The sequence below is a fragment of the Mustela putorius genome, unplaced genomic scaffold (genome assembly GCF_011764305.1).
Source record: "Mustela putorius furo isolate JIRA1106 unplaced genomic scaffold, ASM1176430v1.1 tig00003972_pilon_pilon_pilon, whole genome shotgun sequence".
Lineage (NCBI taxonomy): Eukaryota > Metazoa > Chordata > Mammalia > Carnivora > Mustelidae > Mustela > Mustela putorius.
The window spans coordinates 17,585,341-17,609,812 of NW_025422115.1; the positions used below are offsets into that span (position 1 = coordinate 17,585,341).

The following is a 24,472-nucleotide window of genomic DNA, read 5'->3' on the forward strand; positions in this document are numbered from 1 at the left end:
GAACGACAGGCCACAGACCCATTTGACCCACCCTACCTCCATGCCCCACAGCCCACAGTGAGGCTCCACACAGGCCCACATGAAGACACATGACGCAGCAGGACACACAGGGCCAAATGTTCCCCTTTATTATGGTTCACTCAATTACCATAGACAGACAGCTCAGGCAGGTCAACTGCCAGGTGGACAATGGTCTGTGTCTCCCAGAAACGAGGAGGAGCAGTAGGCACCAGCAAAATGCAAAAGCAGATCACTGGCTGGCCAGACCTGAGGATTCCCAGAAGTGACCTTCCTCCATCACACTCCCAAGACAGACCATCCAGCGGAGATGAATTCATGCCCAGCCCCCAATTCTCATACTGGTTCCCTCCCTAGGAAAGTGCATAGTTGCCTAGAGATGCAGCATCCCAGGGCCTGGACAAGCTGGGTCACACACAGGTAGCAGGCCTTCCCAAGAGCAGAGCCAGGGCATGGCCATATAGGTCTGGGCCAGGAAAGAAGAGAGGCGAGGAGGACAGGAAATTGACTGCAGGTGGCATCCAACAGGAATGAGCGCTACCACACGCCTCCTGGAGCTACCAGATACACTAAGAGAAAGGGAGCCAGAGGTCTAGGGTAGGGGAAAGGAAAAGGGAAGAAAACCTAGACCTAGAGTCTCTTTTTAGGTATAGAGGCTGGGACAACTGCTTTCTGGAGAGAAAATGGTAGAGCAGATAGTCAATCATACTCTGGCCCAAGCATCGGGGACCATTAGGAAGAGAACTTTTCAGAAGACTTGGCTCCCCTTATAGGAAAATTGAAGTGCCTGGAGCTCAAAGCTCAGGATGGCACCTGGAAGCACAGGTGTTGGGTTCCCGGCTGGAGCCAACCCAGAGTGACCAAGCTGGGCTGGCCAAAATTTTCAGGCCAAATAGCCCAGACAGGAGAAGGGAGGATGGAAAACAGGCAGCTGCTCTTTGGGTAAAAAAGTCCACTCCCTCTAGGCCTCAGAAAGAGCTAGGACCTCTACCAGCAACATTTTCACAATGCTTGGAACAGAACAGCCCCAAGTAGCCCCAGGTAGCCTTAAATCACTACCCTGCAAGGGAAAGTGGGTTCTGACGGGGTGAGAAAGGTCCAAAGACCAAGTCTAATAGGCAGAAGGCGGTAGGTGATCTTGATTTGGGGGAAAAAAAAAAATGTGAGAAGGCGTCCCCTCCCACCCCGCCTAATCTGAAAACCCCATTCCAGCTACTATGCTCAGGGATAGGACTGAGCATGTGCTTCTCCCTGGGCCCTGAGTTCAAGTGCCCAGAACTGCTCTGTGACCAAAAGCAAGCTGGGGTGGGAGAAAGCAGGCTCTCCTCTCCCTGGGTCCTGCCTGCCTTCTCCTCCAATCTTCCCTCCACACCTCTGAGCCCGCCCCTCTACCAGACCCAAGCAGAACAGCTCTCTGCTCCCAGGAATCCAATGGTCATTCAGAGATACCTCGTACCTGCCCAGTGGCCTTGGGCCAGTCAGAACTCACTCAGGGACCAATAATTATTTACATACCCTCTGCTCCAGCTGTACCTTTACACCTGAAAATTACTTGGATACCACCCAGCTCTTCAGAGAAGGCAATGGAATTGGCCCTCATAGACAACAGATGCCACCTAGCATGGGATGGGGGTAGGCTAGCAGCTGGGGGCATGGGGAGGGACATAGGCAGAGGGGCTCAAGGGGGCTCTGGGAAGAGGAGGGGAAGCAGGGCAGAGGAGAAAGGAGCCCCCCTCCTTGCAGGCCAAGCTCTGCAATGACCCAGCATTTCTACTCCCTGGGAGTGAGGTACCCAGGTAGGCTGTGCATCTCCAGCCATGTGCCCTCCCACATCACACCTAAGGCTCACTCCTGTCTTCTTCCTTGATCTGGGAATGGGCTCAGTCTCAGGAGCATATACCACTGGGACACATAGCCTTGGGAAAGACAAAGAAAAGCCACATGGGGATGGGAGAGACCCTGGCAAGAAAAAGAAGCCACAGGGAATCTGACACCAGGAGGAGGGAAGGGAGGGGGAGGAGACCAGATCCGAAGGAGCAAAGGAAGATCCCTGGCCTATCCCCACCCTACTACCTACCCACCCCCATAAGTGCTAAATACTGTTGCTTCCCAGTGAGGCTGAAAGTGGAGACAGTTTTAGCTCATAACCCTGGGGAAGGGGCCAGGCTTTCTGCTATGCCTCCCCCTGGTCCATAAGGGGTCTCCAGGGCAAGGTCAGAGGGGGCAGCCTGGTGGAGGGTGGGGGCTGGTTTAGTTCTAAACATACATCTAGCACCACAACAACAGAGACCTCCACTGCATACTACTTCACAAGGGGACACGGACATAGCTACCACCGCACGGGACAGCTCCACGTGCAGCCCACAGCTCTCAGAGTACTGAGAACAGAATCCAAAGGAGCAGGGAAAGGGGGGGGAGACATATACATATATATATATATATATATATATATATATATTTATATATATATATAACTCTGATTCTTTGTACAAAGTTGGGGAGGAGAAAAGGGAGGGGGGAACCCTGCTTGGTCACCACAACCGACAATGTGGCTTGAGTCCCCATCCCACGGACCCCCAGCCCTGCCCTCCTGGTTGGCTCGGCTGGCTCACATCTCATTGGAGTATGTGTAGTTGGGGGTGGCGGAATACTGAGTCTGCGGCTGATTCATGGCACCCTGGGCTGCCCCCATGGCTGCATTCTGGGCCGCCTGCTGCACGTGTGGGTTCTTCCATGCCCCCGTGGTCCACTCCTCCTGAGCTTTGCTGAAACTCCCCCCACTGCCCCGGTAGAATTTATGAACCTGTAGGAGGAGGAGAACAAGGAAGGATTAATCAAAGGGAAGGGGCAGCCCATCCAGGAAAATCCTGGAAGCCAATCCTCCCTCCCATACCCACCCTGTGTACTAGGAGCAAAGTCCGCCAAGTCATTCTAGAGTGAGTCCCTTGGAAGACCTCCAGGTCCTCCTGTAATTTGGAGGAGGGTTTGTCCCAGATCACAGCCCCTTTCCAAAGCCACCCTCTCAGCCTTGAGGTGACCACGTACCATGCTGAGGGCAATGAAGGAAAACACAGCCACAACCGTGAACATGATGGTGGGAATGAGCATCACCACTGCTGAGCCAACATTTGTTCCGAAGAAGGAGATGGTAGCGATCCAGCCACTGCAGGAAGAGGCCAGCTGTGGGGCTGCCAGCATGTTGAGGGGTAACCCGGAGCCCTACCACCACAGCCAGGAGCCATCTCGTTGTCATGGGGAGGGGCCATATCATCGGATGCAAAGAGACCAGCCACAGGGCCTGTGGCAGTGTTTCAAAAGAATCTTTTCCCACGGCTCAGGAGACAAACTCCTCAGACATAAGGCTTCCTTGCCTTGGGTTCTTCCATGATGCCTACCACCCCTGGGAACTCCCCAAAACCACTCCTCTGCTGCTGTGCCTGTGTCTACTACACTACACTGAATCCTCTCACAGGCCAAGCAGCTAACACACAGGCATAAACAAAGGACACACGCAAGGTGCCACCCATGCCAGCCCTGGGGCCATCCCAGCCATCCCAATGTCTTACCAGACGCCCCAGCCTGGGATGCCCACGGCTTGGATGATGCTGATGACCATCTGGGCCATGAAGGTGAAGAAGAACGCCATGAAGCTGAAGGAGCTGTCAGTCCTGCAGCAGAGAAGATGACTCGCATTACCTGGGCAGAGGGCGAAGCCTTCCCCTGTCTTCAAGAGCCCCCAGAACTTCCAAGTTTAAATGAGTATGCAATAGACAGAAGACACTTAAAGGCCTTGAGAGGCAAAATGGAACAGTGTTTACATGAATCTTTGCGAGTTTCCATGTGTTAATCTTGTGTGAGCAGCAGTACATAGGGAGAGATCTCCTTAAAAATGGACCACTCATATGGACGGTACATGGATAGTTGGTCCCACTGGCATAGAAGTAGATGGGTCAATTAGGGCAAGAATAAATGACCCCATTGTCAAGGTGATAGACAGCCTTACTGGCACCAATATATCTAGATCCACCGGTACGTGGATGGATAAGCTCAGAGACAGAAAGCCCCACTGGTATAAGAATGGAACCCAACCAGCTCCAAACAGTAGCCTAACTGGCATACAGATGGATTGGAAAGATATCTGAGGCCCCGTTAGCACTGAGATGGATTCTCCACTGGCACCAAGACAGACAGCCTTGTTGGTACCTGGATGAACAGTCCCATTGGCACCAAGACTGAAAATCCCTTTTATACAAGGTAGACATCCTCTGGCACCAAGACAGTTAGCCCCACTTGTACATGGATGAATGGTCCCTTTAGCACAGAGTTGGATGACATCATTAGCACATAGTGTCCGTAGTACATGGATGACTGGTTCCATTAGCACATAGATAGATGTCCACTTGGTACCAAATCAGCTAGCCCCACAGATGTCAAGATAGGCAGCTCCACCGACACAGGTGGCCCCATTGGCAAATCTGACATACAGCTGCCTGGGGAAGGCAAAGCTAAGAGAGGCCTAACTTCTATGTGATGCCCACCCAAGGAAATGAGGAATGAGGAAAGAGGGAACCAAGGCTCTGACTCCCAGCTCCCTGATCCCCAGCACTGAATTCTCAGGAAGCCCACATCCTACTGGGCAGTCTGAGCTGAGGGTGAACAAGTGAAAGTGAGTTTGGGGGGGCTGTCAAACCAAAGTGAGAAAATATACAGAGAAGAAGAAATAGGGCAGAGAGACAAGGTTAGGAGCTGAGGTCAGTACCAACCACTTACTTGAAGGCCTTGTAAATGGGCCGAAACCAGCAGACGTAGGAGCAGGGTGTGAAGAGGATGAGCCAGAGAAAGGCGAGGCCAAAGTTGGTGGCTCCCCCGCCTCCGATCAGCCACGCGAGACAGCCTACCAGGTTCACGGCCAGCGTGACGCTGTTCACTGCAGACCCAGGAGCACATGCATGCACACAGACAAACACCAGACATGCACACAGACACCCCGGCACATGCAGAGACACGTGAGCACCCAGACATGGACACACACACACACCCATAATTCAACAGACCCACAATCAAACACATGGAAACAGCATAATGCACAGAGAGGGAGATACACACAAACATACATGAAAACCACATTTACAGAGATTCGTACCCACAACCCACATCAGTGAATACACACACATACCCACAGATACATGAGACACACATACATACACACACAGAAAGAATACAGACTGTAAGAAAGAAAGCTGGGAGCTTAGACCAATTCCCCTCCCCAAACCCATTCCTAGGGAGCTGAGAAATCCAAACAGAGTCTCCAGAGCAGGAACCCAGAACCTCAGTCCAAAAAACCTCACTGAAGGGCCCCAAAGGCTCCAGGTGGTAGAAATGTTCTTCTCCTTATAAGAATGGCCTCAGTCCCTGGCCCTCCCAGACTCACAGCAACCACCAAGACCAAGGCACAGAAAACCTTAACATCTCCTCTTGCAAGGGGCACAAAAAGTGGAAAGTAAAAGGCCTTGTAGAAACATCTCTTCAAGCCGTTGTACCTTTTGCCCTGCTCTTAAATGGGGCAGGCAGCAGTAGCTGGGATCTTAGTCTTTATCTAATTCATCTCTCAGACCATACCACCTCCTCCACAGAGCCTTCCTTCATTGCTGCACCCTTATTCGTGTCCCATCCCTCTGACCTCTTGCAGACCTGGGCTGCTCTCAAGCACAGTTCCCCAAATACAAATTCTAGCCCATCAACCACACCAGAAGCTCCCCAGGGGCAGAACCCAGGCTCCCACCCCTCTGTGCCCACATACTCTAGTTGAACTCAGAATCACAGGATCACTGAGTCACAGTCAGCAGAAACCTCAAAGACTTGTGCTGGCACTACCACACACCCAGGGCTTCTGACATCAGGATGCTCCCTTCCTCAAACATGAGGCTGAATCCCTTTAAGGCTCCACAATAGGCTGAGTCTCTTTAAGGCTCCACAAAGACCTGCTGAATAAACAAAGGCTGGGGGGTGGGCCTCCATCTCTGCCTCCAACAACCAGGCATCTGAATAGAGCCCTTAAGCATCTCAAGGGTCATTTGCATTTCCCTGGGAGCAAAGCATCCGGCAGGTGCCTAGTGAGGACTTAGGAAGATATTTATAGCCCTTAAATCCAGCTCCTGGATGAGATCTTCTCTGGAGCAGAGTTCCCAGATCCCAGGGCCAAGTGGGGTGCTCCCCAAGTCTGGCGGGACAATGCTGTCACCTGTGTAGGTATACCTGCCTCAGGGTCCCTCACGACAAGGGTGAACATTTCTTCTTCTGAACTTCGGCTGCATTTCCTCCATCTCTGTTCATTGCACCCCAATTTCCTGGAACTCCGGAACTCCCGGAACTGATTTTATTTGCTCTTTACATAGAACAGACATTAACCTGTTTCTATATTGATTAACACCTCTCTTCCCAGTCCCATCCCTCTCTCTCTAGCTCACTGGTTCTAGTTCCTCTATTGTAATTATTGTAATTATTGTATCCCCTGTTTGGAACAGACATCCATTAACGTGGCCACTCAGCTTTTTCCATCTCTATTTCTCTCCCTGTCCCACTTAGATTCCATAGTTCATTACATGTTCCCTAATGAAGGGACCCCAGCCTTGTCTTTTGGTCACCCTCCCCCCAGATGAACACAACTCCCATCCGTACCAGAGCTGAACGTTGCTAGGAAAGGAGCCTACAGAGAAGCCTGGTGGGACTATAAATTCACGTCAGCCAACCTCAAATGAACCCTGTACATGGCCCAGAAATCTTAGGAGTCATGTGTCTTTGGATAGCGTCCTCACCTTCTGTCCACAAAGGTGCTCTCATTCTAATTCCACTTTCCTCAAAGTTCCCATCCCCACTTCTACATCACATTTGATGGGAAAAAATAGAAGCCATCAGAGGTGACCTCTTCATTCTCTTCCCAACATCTACAGACCGACTTCCACCTGCCCCCATCTCTTCCTTCCCTCACGTTACACAGAGAAAGATGCCTTCTCCACTAAAGGCCAAGCCAGGACTTGAAACAGAGTCTGTCTATCTCCGCACTCCTTCTACCACCCCATGAAGAATCTGCAAAGACAGCATTCTTTACCTCTTCTGGGCACAAGCAATCACTTCCTCAGGTTGGCAGCTAAGTGCGGGCTGACTCAAGGCAACATCACATGTGACAGACCTTGACTGTGGTCACACCGCAGGTCTAAGCTTCCTTGAGGCCAGAACCCAGCACGGGAAAGTCAGCCTGCCTTCCTTGTACATGCCTAAAGGTACCTTTGACTAGCCTGGGGACAGCCAAGTGCCATCCCTCTAAGATGACACTTTCCCACCAACCTGCCACCAACCATCAGCAACGAGGACTTTGACACTTTGGACCTCAACACTGTAGAACATTAGAACTCTACAGTCTTAGAAAAGTACAGACCACACAACACAGAACTCCTTGGAACCATAGTGATCACTGAGCCAACACCCTCTTTCTATAAGTGAGGAATCTGCTGCTTGGGGAGTTGGACAACCAGCCCAGTTGAATCCCGTATCTCCCGACCCCCAGTTAATGCTATTTTCTCTGAGCAGTTTTCCAAAGAAAGCAAGACAAATGTGGCTTCAAGACAAGGATTCCTCTCTGCATCCAGAACCCGAGGTCCTGGCAGCCACCACTGGCTCCCTGGAAAACCACCCCAGTGGGAAAGGGAAGGGAAAAAAAGAAAAGAGAAATGATCCTGTGGACAGAGACCCTCATCCAGATGCTCTGTGAATGGGAAGTGTAGGGTAGGGGGATGAGGGAAACTGGGGTCCATATGGGGGTTGGCCCACACGAGGAGGCTGCTGGGAGATGGCCCATGCAGTTACTGCAAGTGGGGCTGATGGACAGCCGGGCCTGCAGCGCCCCATCCCACCTGGTGCCCAGCACCCTCCAGCCTCTCCCCCTCCTCCCTCCGCCCTCCACGGCCCACCCCCATCCCACAGCACTCACACATCCAGAGGTAGTAGAGGCGCTTGGTCATGCTGAGATGCTGGGGAGGAATGTCTGCCTCAAAGTCTTGGTAGAAACATGGCTTCAGGGGGATGAATTTGGGCAATGGAGGGAAGTTGTTCACTTTTTCTGTGGGTGAAGCATATGGCACAGCATCACCTTGAATGGCCCCCTCCCCGATAACCCAATATGAGCCTCCTGCCCTAGTTTCAGCGGTCCCCCACCCCTGGCCCCTGAGGTCCCAGGCTACACTGCTAACCCCTCCCAGCCATCCCCGCTTCCTCTGCTAGGAGGTTCCCAAAGTAACCAAAGGCCCTGAGCCAGTGTTGTTGTTTCTCAGAAAGAAAACAATAAATGCTGTCCAGATCCAGGCAGATGAAGCAGGATGGGTGAGCCTGGAGAAGGGGTTCCGTGTCCATTCCAATATCCATGTTCTCGTTTTATCCAGAGGGATGGGCAGGGCTTGAGCCAGATCGTCTCTAAAGGTCCCTCCAGCTCTGCATTCTGTACCTGAGCCTTTGGAAGCCAGCAATTCAGAAATCTGAAGGAAAGGGTCTCAGAGTATTAAAGAGCAGTGATGACAGAGGGGACAAGGACTGAGCCACCCCTGCTGCTTGTAAGTCAGATGGCTGGCAGGACCAGAGCCTCGGGGTTCTCAGTCTCAGGTTCCCACGGTCAGAGAGCTAGACAGTGTCAGGCTGATGGTGTCAGACAGACACGCCTCAGAGGGGAGCCAGGGAAAGCCCAGGGATGGGAGGACAGAAAGAATGTAACCTCCAAAAACTAAAGGGTATAAGGAGACTAGGAAGGGGGCCACCCACCCTCTGCTCACTTACATGTCCTGTCTACATGACCCTGTCCTTACCTGCCATGATGGCAAGGATGGCACCAGCCGGCCCAGCGGCCTGCCCACGCCTCTTTGTCTTGACCTGGAAGGAAAGCAAAACCAGAGCAGGATGAGGCCCTACATGACCCAGACCCTGTCTCAGCCCCTACAGGGCTGGAAGCTCCCTGGGTCAGAACGGGCTCCCACATCCCACAGGAGCCCAGCAGGGGCAGCACCACCAGCTACCTCCTTCCAGGCACTCCTGCCCTTTGCCTCAAGGCATTGGGTTTATCTTCAGAAAACCCTATCCAAGGGTAGGAAAAGAAGCTGGGAAGCGAGCCCATGAGGCAAAGGCAAGTGACAGAGAAGGCCTGAGGAGACTAGAGACCTCTGAAAGACAGACTTTTACTCCTTGACCCTGAACATGACAAGAGTCACAGGCTGGCCTCCCCTCTCTCCAGCTTTTGCCTTCAGTCCTTTGTTAGGGATGGGTAATGTGGCAGCGTGGAGGTAGTGAGAGTAAGACAGATGGGGTTTCTGCCCTCTGCAGGAGATAGTCAATAACCTGTGTGATGCAGCCTCTAAAAGGGAAGGGTGGCTACCAAGAAAATATCCATAACACAGAGCAAGGCATTAAAAGTCAAGGCTGGGTGGGGCGGGTTCCAAAAAAAAAAAAAAATTGAAGTCAAGATAGTGTTAACCTTGAAGAAGGGAGCATAAGCTGAGGTACTGGGACTGGTCTGTTCCTGGGTCTGGGAGAAGGTTACACAGTGTCAATTCGGTGCAAATTTATCCAGCATGAGATTACAATTTGTGCACTTTCTTGTGTTATACTTCAATTAAAAGTTTGCTTTAAGGGCACCTGGGTGGCTCCTGTGCTCTCTCTCTTTCTATCCCTTACACCACAAAATAAATACATAAAATCTTTGCATTTAAAAAAAAAAAAAAAAAAAAACCCTCCTAGAGCTCCAGTCAAATAATCTTTTATGGCCCCTTTGTGATATGAAATCAAATACAGATTTAAAAGAAAAACCAACAATACTGGGGCACCTGGGTGGCTCAGTTGGTTGAACAACTGCCTTCAGCTCTGGTCATGATTCTGGAGTCAGGCTCCCTTCTCAGCGGGGGGGGGGGGGGGGGTGTCTGCAACTCCCTCTGACCCTCCCCCTCTCATGCTCACTAAGTAAAATCTTAAAAAAAAAGAAAAAACCAACAACATCTACCACAAAAGGGGAAAAGACAGGCAGGGTAGAAACCTGCCTGAAATGATCCCCTCGCACAGCTGCATTAATTGTAGCATTGTTTGTAACACCAAAAGACTGGAAAGAATCTACACAGCAATAGGGGATAAGGAAATAAACAGTGCACACATACAATGGGCTGTTCTGCAGTTTTTTAAAATGCTCTGCAGCTCTTTAAAAGAAAATACTACTATGAAAAGATCTCCACGATTACTAGTCATTGAAAAAAAGGACACAGATATAGAATAGTCTAGACAATGGGAAACAAAAGACACAGAACAGTCAAAACAATACACTAACTCATAATTTAAGAAAAAAAAAGAAAAAAAAGGAGGGGAGAAGAGAATAAAATTTTTTTTCCTTTTGACCCAACAATCCTATTTCTGCTTTTTTACCCACAAATAAGAAACAATAAATACATGTCATTCAACATGACACTATTTTACAATAGGAAAATGTTGGAAGTGACCTAAATGCAACTGTTTGAATAAACTACTTATGAAGGGCATGTATTACATGGAGCACAGGGTGTGGTGCATAAAAAATGAAGTTTGGGGGCGCCTGGGTGGCTCAGTGGGTTAAAGCCTCTGCCTTTGGCTCAGGTCATGGTCCCAGGGTCATGGGATCCAGCCTCACATCCTCACATCTGTGAGCACTCTGTGCTCAGCAGGGAGCCTGCTTCCCCGTCTCTCTACCTGCCTCTCTACCTACTTGTGATTTCTGTCAAATAAATAAATAAAATCTTTTAAAAAAATGAATTTTGGCACACTGAAAAAAATTTAATTTAAAAAAAGAATGAAGAGGATCTCTATTAATTGTTGTGGAATGATTAAAGAAAAAAAAAGCAAAGCACAGACAAGTATATATAGTATGCTACTTTTTACGTAAAAGGGGGGGATAAGAACATACATACAAATTTGCTTATTTTTGCAAAAGAAACACAGGAAAAGTAAACCACGCAGTATAAAAATGGTCACCTACAGGATGGAAGGGCTAGGATGACTAGTGAGATTTCTTTGGGTAAAGATTTACACATACTTTTTGTATATATAATCTCTTCCATACTCAAGAACTTACACCAGAAAGAAAAGCAGACCCTAAAATTGAAATAAACAAAAGCAAATGACGCTAACTGTACAGGAAATTGATAACACGACCACATAGAGAAAAGAACTGGCCAAGTAACTTGGTCAGAGCACTCTTTGTTCTCTTAAAAGAATATATCTCCAGGATAAAAATAACTGGAAAGAAAGCTTCAGTATAAGCAGGTTTATATAGTGTGGTGATGCTGAAGCTTTGTCATGTGTCCCAGAGGAGAGGACATACAAGTGTACAGGTTGTTGTAGGACCTGGGTTCTCACTGTTAAAATATGAAGAGAGAACATGCAAGGTGGGACAGTAAGAGGCCTGTGCTGTTGGATTTGAAATGAGGGATCAGTATGAACTCACAGCTTAAAAAACAGATGGCTGGTCTCAAGCCAGGACAAGGAAATACCACGATAGCCTAGAATATCGTGAGGTAACAGAGACAAGCATGTATACAACAAATGGATGCAGGTCAAAAGGGCACAAGTTTAGGGGCACCTGGGTGGGTCAGTGGGTTAAGCCTCTGCCTTCGGCTCAGGTCATGATCTCAGGGTCCTGGGATTGAGCCCTACATCGGGCTCTCTGCTCAGCAGGGAGCCTGCTTCCCCGCCCCCCACCTGTCTGCTGCTCTGCTCTATTTGTGATCTCTCTATGTTAAATAAATAAATAAATATAAATATTTTTAAGGGGCGCCTGGGTGGCTCAGTGGGTTAAGCTGCTGTCTTCAGCTCGGGTCATGATCTCAGAGTCCTGGGATCGAGTCCCACATCGGGCTCTCTGCTCAGTAGGGAGCCTGCTTCCCTCTCTCTCTCTGCCTGCCTCTTCGTCTACTTGTGATTTCTCTCTGTCAAATAAATAAATAAATAAAATCTTTAAAAAAAAATATATATATATATATTTTTTTTTTTAAAGGACACAAGTTTAAAAGAGCTACCACCACCCAAATCTGAGACAATCAAGAGTCTCAAAAATAAGAATGACAGTGACATATGACATCCTGAATGTTAAACAATAATCCATGATACACCAAAATGCTCTCAGGAATTTTCATCTAATGGTGGGGATCACAGGTGATTTTAATCTTTTCCTTTATTCCCCTATGTATTTTCCAAATTCTCTACACCGAATATACACAACTTTCTTAATAAGATAAATAGTAAGTGCTATTTTAGATGTAAAAGTCACAGACCCCTGGGTGGCTCAGTCATTAAGCCTCTGCCTTCGCCTCAGGTCATGATCCCAGGGTCCTGGGATGGAGCCCCACACTGGGCTCCCTGCTCGGCGGGAGATCTGCTTCTCCCTCTGTCACTCCCCTGCTTGTGTTCCTTCTCTTGCTGTGCCTCTCTCTGTCAAATAAATAAATAAAAATCTTTAAAAAAAAATAAAATAAAATATAAAAGTCAAAAATAAGTACCACCACTTTGTGAAAAAAAATAATAATCCATGAGTCCAAAGGGACACTCTCATTTTTAAAAAAGAGAGGGAAGAGCTCTTCTTCGTAGAAGAAGCTAGCCATAAACATAGGAGTGGCAGAATTAGAAGATCTCCCAGTGCCACAATCACTATAATTACTGATTTGAACGATGGCTGCCAAAACCACTGGACCGGAGACTGTGGGGAGGACAGTCACAGTCTCCAAGTACCAGCCCAAAGATGACGTGCTACTTACAAAGGGGAATTGGCACTTTTAGCGTGAAGAAGGCTGACAGATACAACCTTAACCGAGTGATCAAACTTAATGTCACCAATAACAGGACAGACAGACACTACGGCCTCCCAGTATGATGCACCAATAAGGACACAACATCGCCTACCTAGTATTCCTGCCCCAAAATGTTTAACTTGAATCCAATCATGAGAAATAAGCAGACAAATGCAAGTTGTGGAGCATTCTAAAAACTAAACTGGCTTGGGAGTGCTTGGGGGCTCAGTCAGTTAAGCCTCCAACTCTTGGTTGATTTCAGCTCGAGTCATGCTCTCAGGGTCCAGGGATCAAGCCCTGTGACAGGCTCCCCACTCAGCAGGGAGTCGGCCTGTCTTCCTCTCCCTCTGCCCCTCCCCCTGCTCATGTGTGCACCCGCTCTAAAATAAATAAATAAATCTATAAATAAATAAAATGAGTGCCTATTAAAATATAGTAATAAAAACTAAACTGACCTGGACTGTTAAAAAATGCCATCATAGGGGCGCCTGGGTGGCTCAGTGGGTTAAGCCTCCGCCTTCAGCTCAGGTCAAGATCCCAGGATCCTGGGATTGAGCCCCAAGGCTCTCTGCTCAGCAGGGAGCCTGCTTCCCTCTCTCTCTGCCTGCCTCTCTGCCTACTTGTGATCTCTGTCTGTCAAATAAATAAATAAATAAATCTTTTAAAAAAATAAAAAATGCCATCATCTAAAGGCACCTGGCTGGCTCAGTTGGTGGAGCAGCTCTTGATTTTGGGAGAGTTTGAGCCCCACATTAAGGATAGAGACGACTTAAAAATAAATCTTAAAATATAAATAAATAAGGGTGCCTGGGTGGCTCAGTGGGTTAAAGCCTCTGCCTTCAGCTCAGGTCATGATCCCAGGGTCCTGGGATCGAGTCCCGCATGGAGCTCTCTGCGAAGGAGGGAGCCTGCTTCCCCCCCTCTCTCTGCCTGCCTCTCTGCCTACTTGTGATCTGTCAAATAAATAAATAAAATCTTTAAAACACATATATATAAATAAATAAGCAAATAAATAAAATCTTTTTAAAAATGCCAACATCCTAAACTATTTTTAAAAGTACAAAATAAAATAAGGGATTATCTAAACCAACGGAGAATAAAGATGTATGGCAACCAGAGCCAATGGGTAAACCTTGACTGGATTATTCATGGGGGAAACACCACAAGGGTCATCACTGGGATAACAAAGGAAACTAGATAATACGATTGGGTAGATGTTACATCTCTTGGGTGTGATAATGGAACTGAGGTTTCATAAGAGAATGCCCTTGTTCTTAGAAAATGTGTTCATGGGCTTAGGAGTAATGTGTCTTATGTCTACAACTTGCTTCAAATAGCTCAGAAAATTAAAAATGATGGATGGACACATACAGAATCAAAGCAAATGAACAAGGTATGAGTCCAGGTGAAGCAATATAAATGTCCCTTCAACTTTAGTTTGGGGTAAAAGTTTTCCAAATACAAAGCTGGAGCAGAATATGAATGATGTCAGTAATGGATTACAACACAATAAATTAAAAGAACGTAGTCTATGGAGATACACAAAAGAAAAGGAAGGAGAGGGAATGTTCTTCTAATAAATATAAACAAAATGACAATTTTTAAAATCACTATCTGATATAGGCTGGGGTCATCGGTGGCTGTGCTATGGCTGTGCTAAAAACACCAGCTGGGGGTGCTGGGGAGGAGAAGCATCTCTCCGTTTGTTGCCCCTCCCATTACTTATCAATCACAATAGAGGAAAGGTACTTCTACAAAGAGAGCAACTGGCAGAACAAGTGAGCCAACTTAGCATTTCTGACACTGGGACAAAAGGACATGTTGCCTCTTGATGTGATACACCTAGAAGTCCACAAGATCATCTATATAGTATTGTTGCCCAAATATTTAATTTGAAATTAGGAAAAAAAACAATCTGACAAAACCAGACTGTGGGAAATTCTTTAAGACAAATATTAATGTCAAAAGGACAAAAGTTGGTAGGGGAGCATCTAAATTAAAGGAGACTAAAGACACATGAGAGATCCCACAGTGGATCCTAGGTTTTTAAATCACAGCTCTCAAGAGCATTTTTAGGGGATATGTGCTAAAGTATTTAAAGGTCAGCATCTTGTCTGCAACTTACTTTCAAAGGGTCCTGCAAAAAAAATTAGATAGTTCAATAGATGACAGATAAAGCAAATGTTGCAAAATATTAGCAACTGGCGGGATGCCTGGGTGGCTCAATTGATTGGGCATCTGCTTCGGCTCAGTCATGATTCCGGGGTCCTGGGATCAGGTCCCTGCTCAGCAGGGAGCCTGCTTCTCCCTCTGCCTGACGCTCCCCCTGCTTGTGCTCTCTATCTCTCTGACAAATAAATAAATAAAATCTTTAAAAATATATATTAGCAATTAGTGAATCTAGGTGAAATATCCTGGAGTACAGATGTTCTTTGCATTGTTCTTTTTTTAAGATTTTATTTATTTATTTGACAGACAGAGAGCAAGCATAAGCAAGAGGGAGCAGCAGAGGGAGAGGGAGAAGCAGGCTCCCCACCGAGAAGAGGGTCCAATGTGGAGCTCAAACCCAGGGCCCTGGGATCAAGACCTGAGCCGAAGGCAGATGCTTAACCAACTGAGACACCCAGGTACCCCTTTGCACTGTTCTTTAAATTTCTCTTAGCTTTGAAATTTTCCAAAATAAAAAGTTGGGGGGGAAATATATTTTTATTTGATAATAGATATTCAAACACTGTCTAATAGGATACTTAAGAAACAGTAATTGTGGGCGCCTGGGTGGCTCAGTGGGTTAAGCCGCTGCCTTCGGCTCGGGTCATGATCTCAGGGTCCTGAGATCGAGGCCTGCATCGGGCTCTCTGCTCCGCCGGGAGCCTGCTTCCTCCTCTCTCTCTGCCTGCCTCTCTGCCTGCTTGTGATCTCTCTGTCAAATAAATAAATAAAATCTTTAAAAAAAATTAAAAAAATAAAAAAAAAAAGAAACAGTAATTGTGGGGGCACCTGGGTGGCTCAGTGGATTAAAGCCTCTGCCTTCAGCTCAGGTCATGAACCCAGGGTCCAGGGATCGAACTCTGCATCGGGCTCTCTGCTCCGCAGGGAGCCTGCTTCTTCCTCTCTCTCTACCTGCCTCTCTGCCTACTTGTGATAGCTCTGTCAAATAAATAAATAAAATATTAAAAAAAAAAAACAGTAATTGTGGCTCCCCAAGGGATATGGAGCAGGAGGGAGGAATAATTTTTACTTTGTATCTTTGTATCAGCTAATCCAAGACACCATCAATTTTAAGATAAATCATTATTTTACTTACAAAAAGAAAGAAAATACACTGCCAACTTGTAATTGTTCAGATGCCGAAAATTTTTAAGATACAGATATTAAAATGTTTTCAGAAATATCAAAATGGTGATCTTAGAACTCATGAAACTTGGAACATCTTTCTGAATTAAAAATCATGTAAATGTATTACCTGTTCAAAAATACAAAAACAGAGACGCCTGGGTGGCTCTGGATTAAGCCTCTGCCTTCAGCCCAGGTCATGATCACAGGGTCCTGGGATCGAGCCCTGCATCGGGCTCTTTGCTCAACAAGGAGCCTGCTTCCCCCTCTCTCTCTGCCTACTTGTGATCTCTGTCTGTCAAATAAATAAATAAAATCTTAAAAAATTAAAAAAAAAAAAAACAAACAGAAACAAAACCAAACAAAAGCAAAAAAACAGTCTAAAGAGGATGAGCTGGCAAAGGATGAGAAGGAGCAGCCAGGGAGGCAGGAGGAAAACCGGGAGAGCGTGAAGTTTCCAAAGCCAGGCGTGGACAGAGGACAAATGAAGCTCACGGTGAAGGGAGGGAAGCAAAGTCAAAAATAGTGTTGCAAGGTAGAAGGGGCTGGGTCATCTTAGTCTTGAAGGCCCTGGGCAGAATTGGGGCTTTATCCTCAAGAGTCTTACAAGCCACTGAAATATTCCATTCCTCTTCCTTTTTTTTTTTTTTTTTTAATATATAGCCTCATGGGGCACTTGGGTGCTTCAGTGGGTTAAGCATCCAATTCTTGATTTTGACTCAGGTCATGATCTCAGGGTTGTGTGAGCTCAAGCCCTGAGTTGAGCTCTGAGCTGGGTGGGAGCCTGCTTAAGATTCTCCCTCTCTGGGCTGCCTGGGTGGCTCAGTGGGTTAAGCCTCTGCCTTCAGCTCAGGTCATGATCCCAGGGTCCTAGGATGGAGCCCTGCGTCCTTGTCCCTTGTCTGGCTCTCTGCTCAGAGGGGAGCCCGCTTGACCCACCCACCCCCCCCCCAGCTGCCTCTCTGCCTACTTGTGATCTGTCAGACAAATAAAATTAAAAAAAAAAAAAAAAAAGATTCTCTCTCCCTCTGCCTCTCCCCCTTCTAAAACAATAAAAGCAAACAAAAAAGAAAGAGAAAGAGTGCCCTGTATGTTAACTGTAACTAAATATATGTATATATATATATATATCCTCATATATAGTTTTTATAGTTTTGTCATAAAATGAAAATGTGTTGCTTTTTAGCTTTGTATAAAAATATTTACAAGTTTTAAAAAAAAAGTATATAAACTTGAAAATAAAAGTTCTTCTAAATGACCTTCTCAGAGATCACCTCTTTAAGAGACTGACCTCTAGGTTTTTGTTTTTAATGTATATACTAGCATTTATGACAAAAACGAGATTTTTTTTTTTAAGATTTTATTTATTTATTTATTTGAGAAAGACAGAGAAAGCATAAGCAGGGTGAGCAGCAGAGAGAGAGGGAGAAGCAGACTCACCACCAAGCAGGGAGCCCGATGTGGCGCTCGATCCCATGACCCTAATTGGAAGGCAGATGCTTAAAACTGACTGAGCCACCCAGGTGCCCTCAAAGCAAGATCATTTTATACATGCCCTTTTATAACCTGTGTTTTTCCACTCAGCAATATCTCTCAAAAATTTTTCATGTCAGTGATTCAGATTATCTCAATTTTTTTTTTATGACTGATTAACTGGATCAACACCATCGTGGCCATGAAACAGTCAGGTGTGTCACGGGATGACTGGGCAATTCGAAGGTCACAGCTTCAGGAAGTGGTGGGGTAAAGGCCAGCTGCCAAGAAATGAAAACAGGAGGGAGAGGAAGAAGGGACCAGTCTAGCAGACTTGTCTTTCAAAAAAATTGGCTTAAATTTTAATACACACACACACACACACACACACACACACAGTATCAATGACAACACTGAGAGACTTTGTACCGAAGGATGAATAGTAGTCATCTCTGGATAATGAGATTATAAGTTATTTGTTTCCTTTCCTTTTATCTTTATTTTCTAAAATTTCTACAATGGTCTCATACCACTCTTACATTAAGACAAAGCAATAGGTTTAAAACACCAGCAGCTGGAGGAGGACATAGGAAGCCAGAAAACAGCACTCTCCTGGTGGGGCTGGAGACTGGGCGTAGAACCATAGAAAAGTTTATCGAGATAGAATATGTGAATATATATACTTAGAAGCAGGAGGAAGGCATTACAGAAAACTGTGGAGAGTGAAGATACAACAGGGGGAAAACAGCTGATGGACACTGAGACCCCAGGAGATAAGAAGGGCCAGCATCCATATCACAGAGCAGGCACATTAGACTAGAGCCCTCCTTCCACTGGGATTCAAGAAATCAAATTCAAGAAATGGGGAAACGTGGCTGCAATTCCACCTCCCATACACCCACCAAACCCCCTTCCCTGGGGGCTTTGGGAGAGTAGGCCAGCTTGGGATACTTCTCCCACAAAATGGAATGGGGAGCTGATGGGAAGAGGGAAAGGGTTTCTACAAGTAATAGAGAAAGAGGTGGGGCTGGAGACTGGGCGTAGAACCAGACTGCCCTGGTATCTGATAGCCCCCAGAAACTTCTGCATTCTGAGTATAGAGTCCAAAAATGAGGAGGAGTCTGTTGCTGGAGTGGGACACACAGGCAAAATGATGTGGTTGTTGAGGGCACAAACCAGAGAATGGTTGGACCATGGGGTCCAGGAAGGACATGGAAAGTGTCACGCTCATGGGACAGAGGAAATGGAGGTACCAGAGAACTAGAGGTCTCCCTGAGGTCACAAAGCATACAAAACAGAAGCTGGACTGTGCTCAGAGGATATTGGAGTTTAAGAGTTCAGAGGTAGTAACATACCAAGTGGCTGGTAGAAAGGGTGGTAGAGGGAGGCAATGGAGTCAAAGACTGGTCCAGCACTAAAGTCCTCCATGAAAATAAGGAGGGGGTGAAGATAATAACTTAGAATGTGTAAGACTCAAAGGAGGAGACTCTAACCCTGCTCCAGCCTGACCCCAATCTTGCTCCCATGCTGTTTCCATGTGCCCATGGCTCTAAGGTCAGTGTAGCAAAGTCTGGATGACTCAGTGCAGGAGAAGCCAGAGCACAGAGCAAGGCTGCTAAGAGGGAAGTTCCCCACTCTTGCTCTACCTCTAATCCCCTTATCCCAGCCCAAGCTGCACATCCCCAGCCCTGAAGTCCCAGAACTATGAATCATCCTCAGAAAACAGCACTCTCCTGGCACTGCTATCACTGTCCTATGATGACTCTTCATGACCACTGCTGATCCTGAGCCTGGCATTCAAGGCCTGTGTCAATCAGCTACAAACACCCCAAACCACTACCTTTGCTTCTCTACCACAGGCTGATCTGCTTCCCCCACAACCCAGTTTCATGCAGGAGATCATATCTAGCCACCCCCTCGATTTCCAGGGCCTCTAGACCCTGTTAACTGTAGGTCCGACTATTTGCTCACATCCCACCTCTTCTGGGAAGCCTTTCCAGATAACCCTACCACAATCCCACTGCTTAAATTCTGAACCAGTTGTTGGACAGCAAGTGCACACTCACTCTCATCCAATCTTCTCCTCACTCCCTGATAGATAAGACTTCCAGGAAGCACCCAGCACAGGACAGGGGACAGAGCACAGTCAACCTCTGTTCTTCCTTAGACTTGAAAACTCTCCCAAAGGGGTGGGAGTGGAACACCTGCTGCCCTTTCCAGTCAGGCTAAGCCCACAACTTCTGTCAACCCTCTGTGTATGCTACTTCCTCCCAGCAGCCTTCAGAGATTCCAGGCTATCAGCAGGGAAGGAAGGGCAGCCTGTAGAGGAAATGCTGTGGGGAGGGGGCACGGACTGGGAGGGAGGCAGAGGAAGGAGAGAGAACAGGAAAATGGAGAACTGGGAGGGACACTCTATAAACTAGAACAAGCAGTTTCCTCAAGGGAGGACAAGTACTTAGTCCTATTATTTTGTCTCCAGAGGAAGGTGCTGGCAAAGAGCGGCCCAAGAGGGGAATCAACTTGTTCAGAGGCAGCTAGCCAGCCAGGGAAAGAGTTAAAGAAACAGCTCCAGACCCCAAGGCCCCTATCCAGAGCTTTCCTCCCAGGACCCCACTAACTCTCCACAGGGTTTGCTACACCTAAGACACTCTTTCTGTGACCCATTCACCAGAGACATCCTCTCTCAGCTCTAGGGACTTTGCCTTCAGGCTCACCAAGTAAGCCCAGGTCAGATCTAAGCTAGCAAGATTTGTGTAGCCCCAAGCAAGATCTCCCATCAGTCCCTGCGCCTGTACAAGTAGAACAGGAAAAGCACAGGCTGCAAAATTCTCCAGACTTCCCCTACCCCATGGGCACAGTCACATGGCTGGGGTCACAGGCGGGCATCCCCAACAGCTGTTTTTAATTCCCTCCTCTTTGCCCATATCACTCGCAGGGAATGCCCTCTCCTGACTCTACCCCATCCAAATCTCCCCTCCCCCAGCAAGTCTATTCACTGGCTCTTGCCTCGGTTTCTCCTTGTCTCTGTAGGAAAGCCTGCCAGGCCCTAGCAGATCTCCTCATCCCGCAGCAGGGGCATTACCGGTCTGAACAACCAAAGATGGTGAATTCTCAGTAGGAGTCTCTACTTGATTTCCCCAACCCCCAGGCCAGGAGCTACCCGAGGAGGGGACAGGAATGGATTCCCAAACACCTCACCCCCATCCTCATAGCCAACTCCTGCCAATATTGGAATGAGCTACATCCGGCACTCCCAACTCACCATCCCAAAACCCTAGTGGAGCCTAGCTCCGTCAAGCCACTGCGCCCATCCCCCGCCGACTAAGGGTTGGCAAACCAAAGGAAGCGACGGGGGACACAGCCTGGGTCCACCTGCAGTCACCTCTTGTGAGGAAGGACCCAAAGGAGGCCACTGTCACCCCGCCACCAGTCGCGTGCACCATCCCCAGGAAGAGGAGGAGGCTGGTTTCCAGGGAACACCAGGTGGGGCGAAGGAGGGCCCAAGGCCCAGGCTCCAGAATCCAGGGGTCTGACGTCACCCAAGACCCGGGTTCCCTCTGCGGGAGCCGGGAATGGGGACGGTGGGGGTTGGGGGCCCGGGGGCACCTGCGACGATTTTCTCCTGCCCCAAACAGGGAAGGTCACCTCGACTCCCCACCTCTCCAGCAGCCTGGCCTGCCCCTGCATGCAAAGGTGAAGCGTAGGGGGCACAAAGCTGGAGAGTAGGTGACCACATCTCGCCCTGCGCCCAGCCTCCCTGGAAAGCCCCTCTCCTGGCCTTCAGGCCCGGGACTCACCCGCCGCTGCCGCTCGGTTGCGGAGAGGCCGCAGCGCTGCGCTGCGTTGCGCTTCACCCGGCGATGCGGCGCGGAGCCTGCCGCGAGCCGCTCCGGGGCTGGGGGCGGGGAGCGCGCGCGCGCTCCTCGGGCCGGGTCCTCACGCGCCCGCGCCACCCGCGCCCGCAGCAGCAGCCGCTCTCGCGAGACTCCCGCGCCACCTCTAGGGCCGCTCCTCCTACTCTCGCGAGAAGCAAGGTCTGACCACCCCATCACCTTGCAGGAACTGTCCGAGGTGCTAAGTTCCCGGACACGCCCGGATCAGGTGGTTGTGGACACGGACAGGACAAGAGTGCAGAGAGAACTAGAACGTGGAGAAAGAGACCCAGAGATGGAAGCCAGGCACCAGTAGCCAGAGCCTCAGCTTCCAAATCTGTAAACTGGGGAGAATAATTTCTATGCCGATCCTAGGGGCTGCTGGGACCATACCAGAAAGGAGGAGAGAAAGAGCTTTGTGAGCAGGGTACCTGATAAAGGTCCTTAAGACCCACAAGCCCGAAGTGACAGAGGATGCAGGATGGAAAATCACAGATGAAACAGAGATAGGATGTAGGAGAATGGACACATAGATCCATGGAAAGATGGACATAGAAAGATGAGATGAAAGCCACGAACAACGAACACAGAGACACAGAAACATGGAGAGACGTGGAGAGATCACGATTTGGAAAGAAAGAAAGACATGGGAAGATAGGAGAGACAGAGAAAACATGAAGAAGTGAGAAAGAGACCAGAAATAGGGACAGGCAAGCTACACAAAGGAATAGAAAGACAAAAGTTTAAAGAGACACAGAAAAAAAGAATGAAAGAGATTGTGATTGGCAGAGATGAACATGTAAAGAGAGTAGAGACCAGGGTAAATATTTAAAAACCCAGAACTAATGACATTTAAGAGACCCACTTGGAGAGATGGGGCTGGGAGTGAAAGACAAGCTTTTATAGTGAACAGTGTTTATGTTGCAAACCTCCTATGGGATCTCGACAACCAAGGCTATCCTCTGTCCTCCCAGCCAATGGCTCCTGCCCTTCACAGTGCCCTCCACTCACACCATCCTGCGCCTGGAAGGGAGCCTCCGTGGGTGGGAGACACTGAGGGGATTCTTTGCCCAGAATAAGGGCCTATTGTCTGGCTCTAGCCTGCTGGGAGTGGGACCACACTCCCACAGCTGGGATGGAAAGAGGGTGGGAGGGAAGAAAGGCAGACAAGAAATAGCAAGGGAGAGGGAAGAGAAGGGAGGGAGTTTAAGGGGCTATGGAGGGTTGAGTAGGAAGTACAGTCTGGCTACCAAGCCAATCAGGAGGGGAGAATCATGTGCTACAGGGCAGGACACTGTGTTCTGCTGTTAGTCCTGTCCCTGGTTCATTCACATAGTCACTGTTCTCTGTCCCTGCTATAATGCAAGCTTTAGCTGATTTACAGAGCTATGGGGAAGACTCAATAAGATGAGGAATGGGAACCTGAGGACATTGTCAAACATGGCTCCTGGGGTGCCTGGGTAGCTCAGTGGGTTAAGCCTCTGCCTTCAGCTCAGGTCATGATCTCAGGGTCCTACAATCGAGCCCCGCATCAGCTCTCTGCTCAGCAGGGAGCCTGCTTCCCCCTCTCTCTCTGCCTGCCTCTCTGCCTACTTGTGATCTCTCTCTCTGTGTCAAATAAGTAAATAAAATCTTAAAAAGAAAAACAAAAAACATGGCTCCTAACAGGAGAGATGTGGAGAGTCCATGTGAGCCTAGGGAAAGATATAGCGGCCACATAAGCCTTTAGGAGAGGGGCCTGAGGTCCACACTGAAGTTTACAGGTAATCTGTCTGGGATCCACACAGAATTCACAGGAGATATCTTGTGGTTCATGTGGGTCCTACCGAAGAAATGTCTGGGTTTCCATATGATGACTTCAGATGATATTTTTCCCAGTCAGGAGAATCAAAAGGACCTCTTAGTTGTCCAACAAATAAGACAGGAAAATATCCAGGTCCAGAGTCATAAGCCCATCTTTGTCCCAATGGATTACATCTTCAGAGTGTGAGTAAATGCAAAGGAACAATGTTGTCAGTGATGACAATCATTTAAACAAACTTTTAGTCAACAAACATGCTGATCACCTACAATGAGAAGGAGCACAATGCACTGGTTAAGAATATGGACCTAGAAAGCAGACTGCCTGCCTTTCCCCAGCTTGGTGGTTTGATCAAGGTACTCGTTCTTACTGAACCTTAGTTTTCCACATATATAAAACAAGGGTGGTGAGAACAGAACCTGTGTCTAGGTTTTCTGTGACAATGAAATGCATTAACACATGTAGACACATGTAACACAAGAACTGTTACACAGTTAATAACTGTTTGTTTATACTGTGTGCTGGGAACATGTCTTTCTCATGGTTGAGGGCAGGAATGAAAAAGCCTGAGCCAAATCATGCAAATTATTTAAAGCTTCTTCTCACATGTGGCAAATGTCACATGCCACTCACCAAAGCATGTCATATGGCTAATGCATGAGAGACAGAAGACATGCTCTCTCTAGAGGATGCAAGGCATAACAAACTGTGGGGATGTCAATTGCAAGGAGGGAGTAAGTAACTGGGAGCAAGAATCCAGTCACTCATAGGGCCAGCTCCAGGCCACTTGTCTTCTCTTGCCTCGCTATGGTTGAATGAGGCATGTCCACCAAAGGGTGTCTGGGATAGTATCTATGTTATCGGCCAGTAAGCAACTGAAAATAAAAGAGGATTTGTCTAGCATTTGCTAAACTCTTAATGTATCTGAGTGAGATGCTAAGCCTCATGACTACTCCGTGAAGTGCTATTATCCCCAATTTGTGTCTGAGGAAAGTGAGGCTTAAAGAGGTGAAGTGATCTGCCCAAGGAAATAAAATGGATTTCTAAGAAATGGAAGAACTAGTATTTTTTAGTATTTTTTAGGGGTTTCTGGGAAACCCCAGAAACAGACAGTGGGATAAGGATGTGAGTGC

The 24,472-nt window shown here is 47.9% G+C and overlaps 2 protein-coding genes across 2 annotated transcripts in view; both read right to left on the minus strand.

Moving 5' to 3' along the window:
* Window positions 1-2,754, minus strand: part of PPCDC (phosphopantothenoylcysteine decarboxylase) — a 28,682-nt gene extending 25,928 nt beyond the window's left edge. The window contains exon 1 of the mRNA XM_045070826.1: window positions 2,631-2,754. The gene's annotated coding sequence lies outside the window, so the exon portion shown is untranslated. The remainder of the gene's footprint in view (window positions 1-2,630) is intronic.
* On the minus strand, window positions 106-21,715 carry SCAMP5 (secretory carrier membrane protein 5). The gene is made up of 7 exons (XM_004758447.2): window positions 21,464-21,715; window positions 8,871-8,934; window positions 8,006-8,134; window positions 4,789-4,945; window positions 3,585-3,686; window positions 3,064-3,181; window positions 106-2,821 (listed from the first exon to the last, which is right to left on the minus strand). The coding sequence occupies exons 1-7, from the start codon at window positions 21,713-21,715 to the stop codon at window positions 2,627-2,629; spliced, it is 1,017 nt and encodes a 338-aa protein (XP_004758504.2). The 3' UTR covers window positions 106-2,626.
* Between the last annotated feature and the right edge of the window lie 2,757 nt (window positions 21,716-24,472).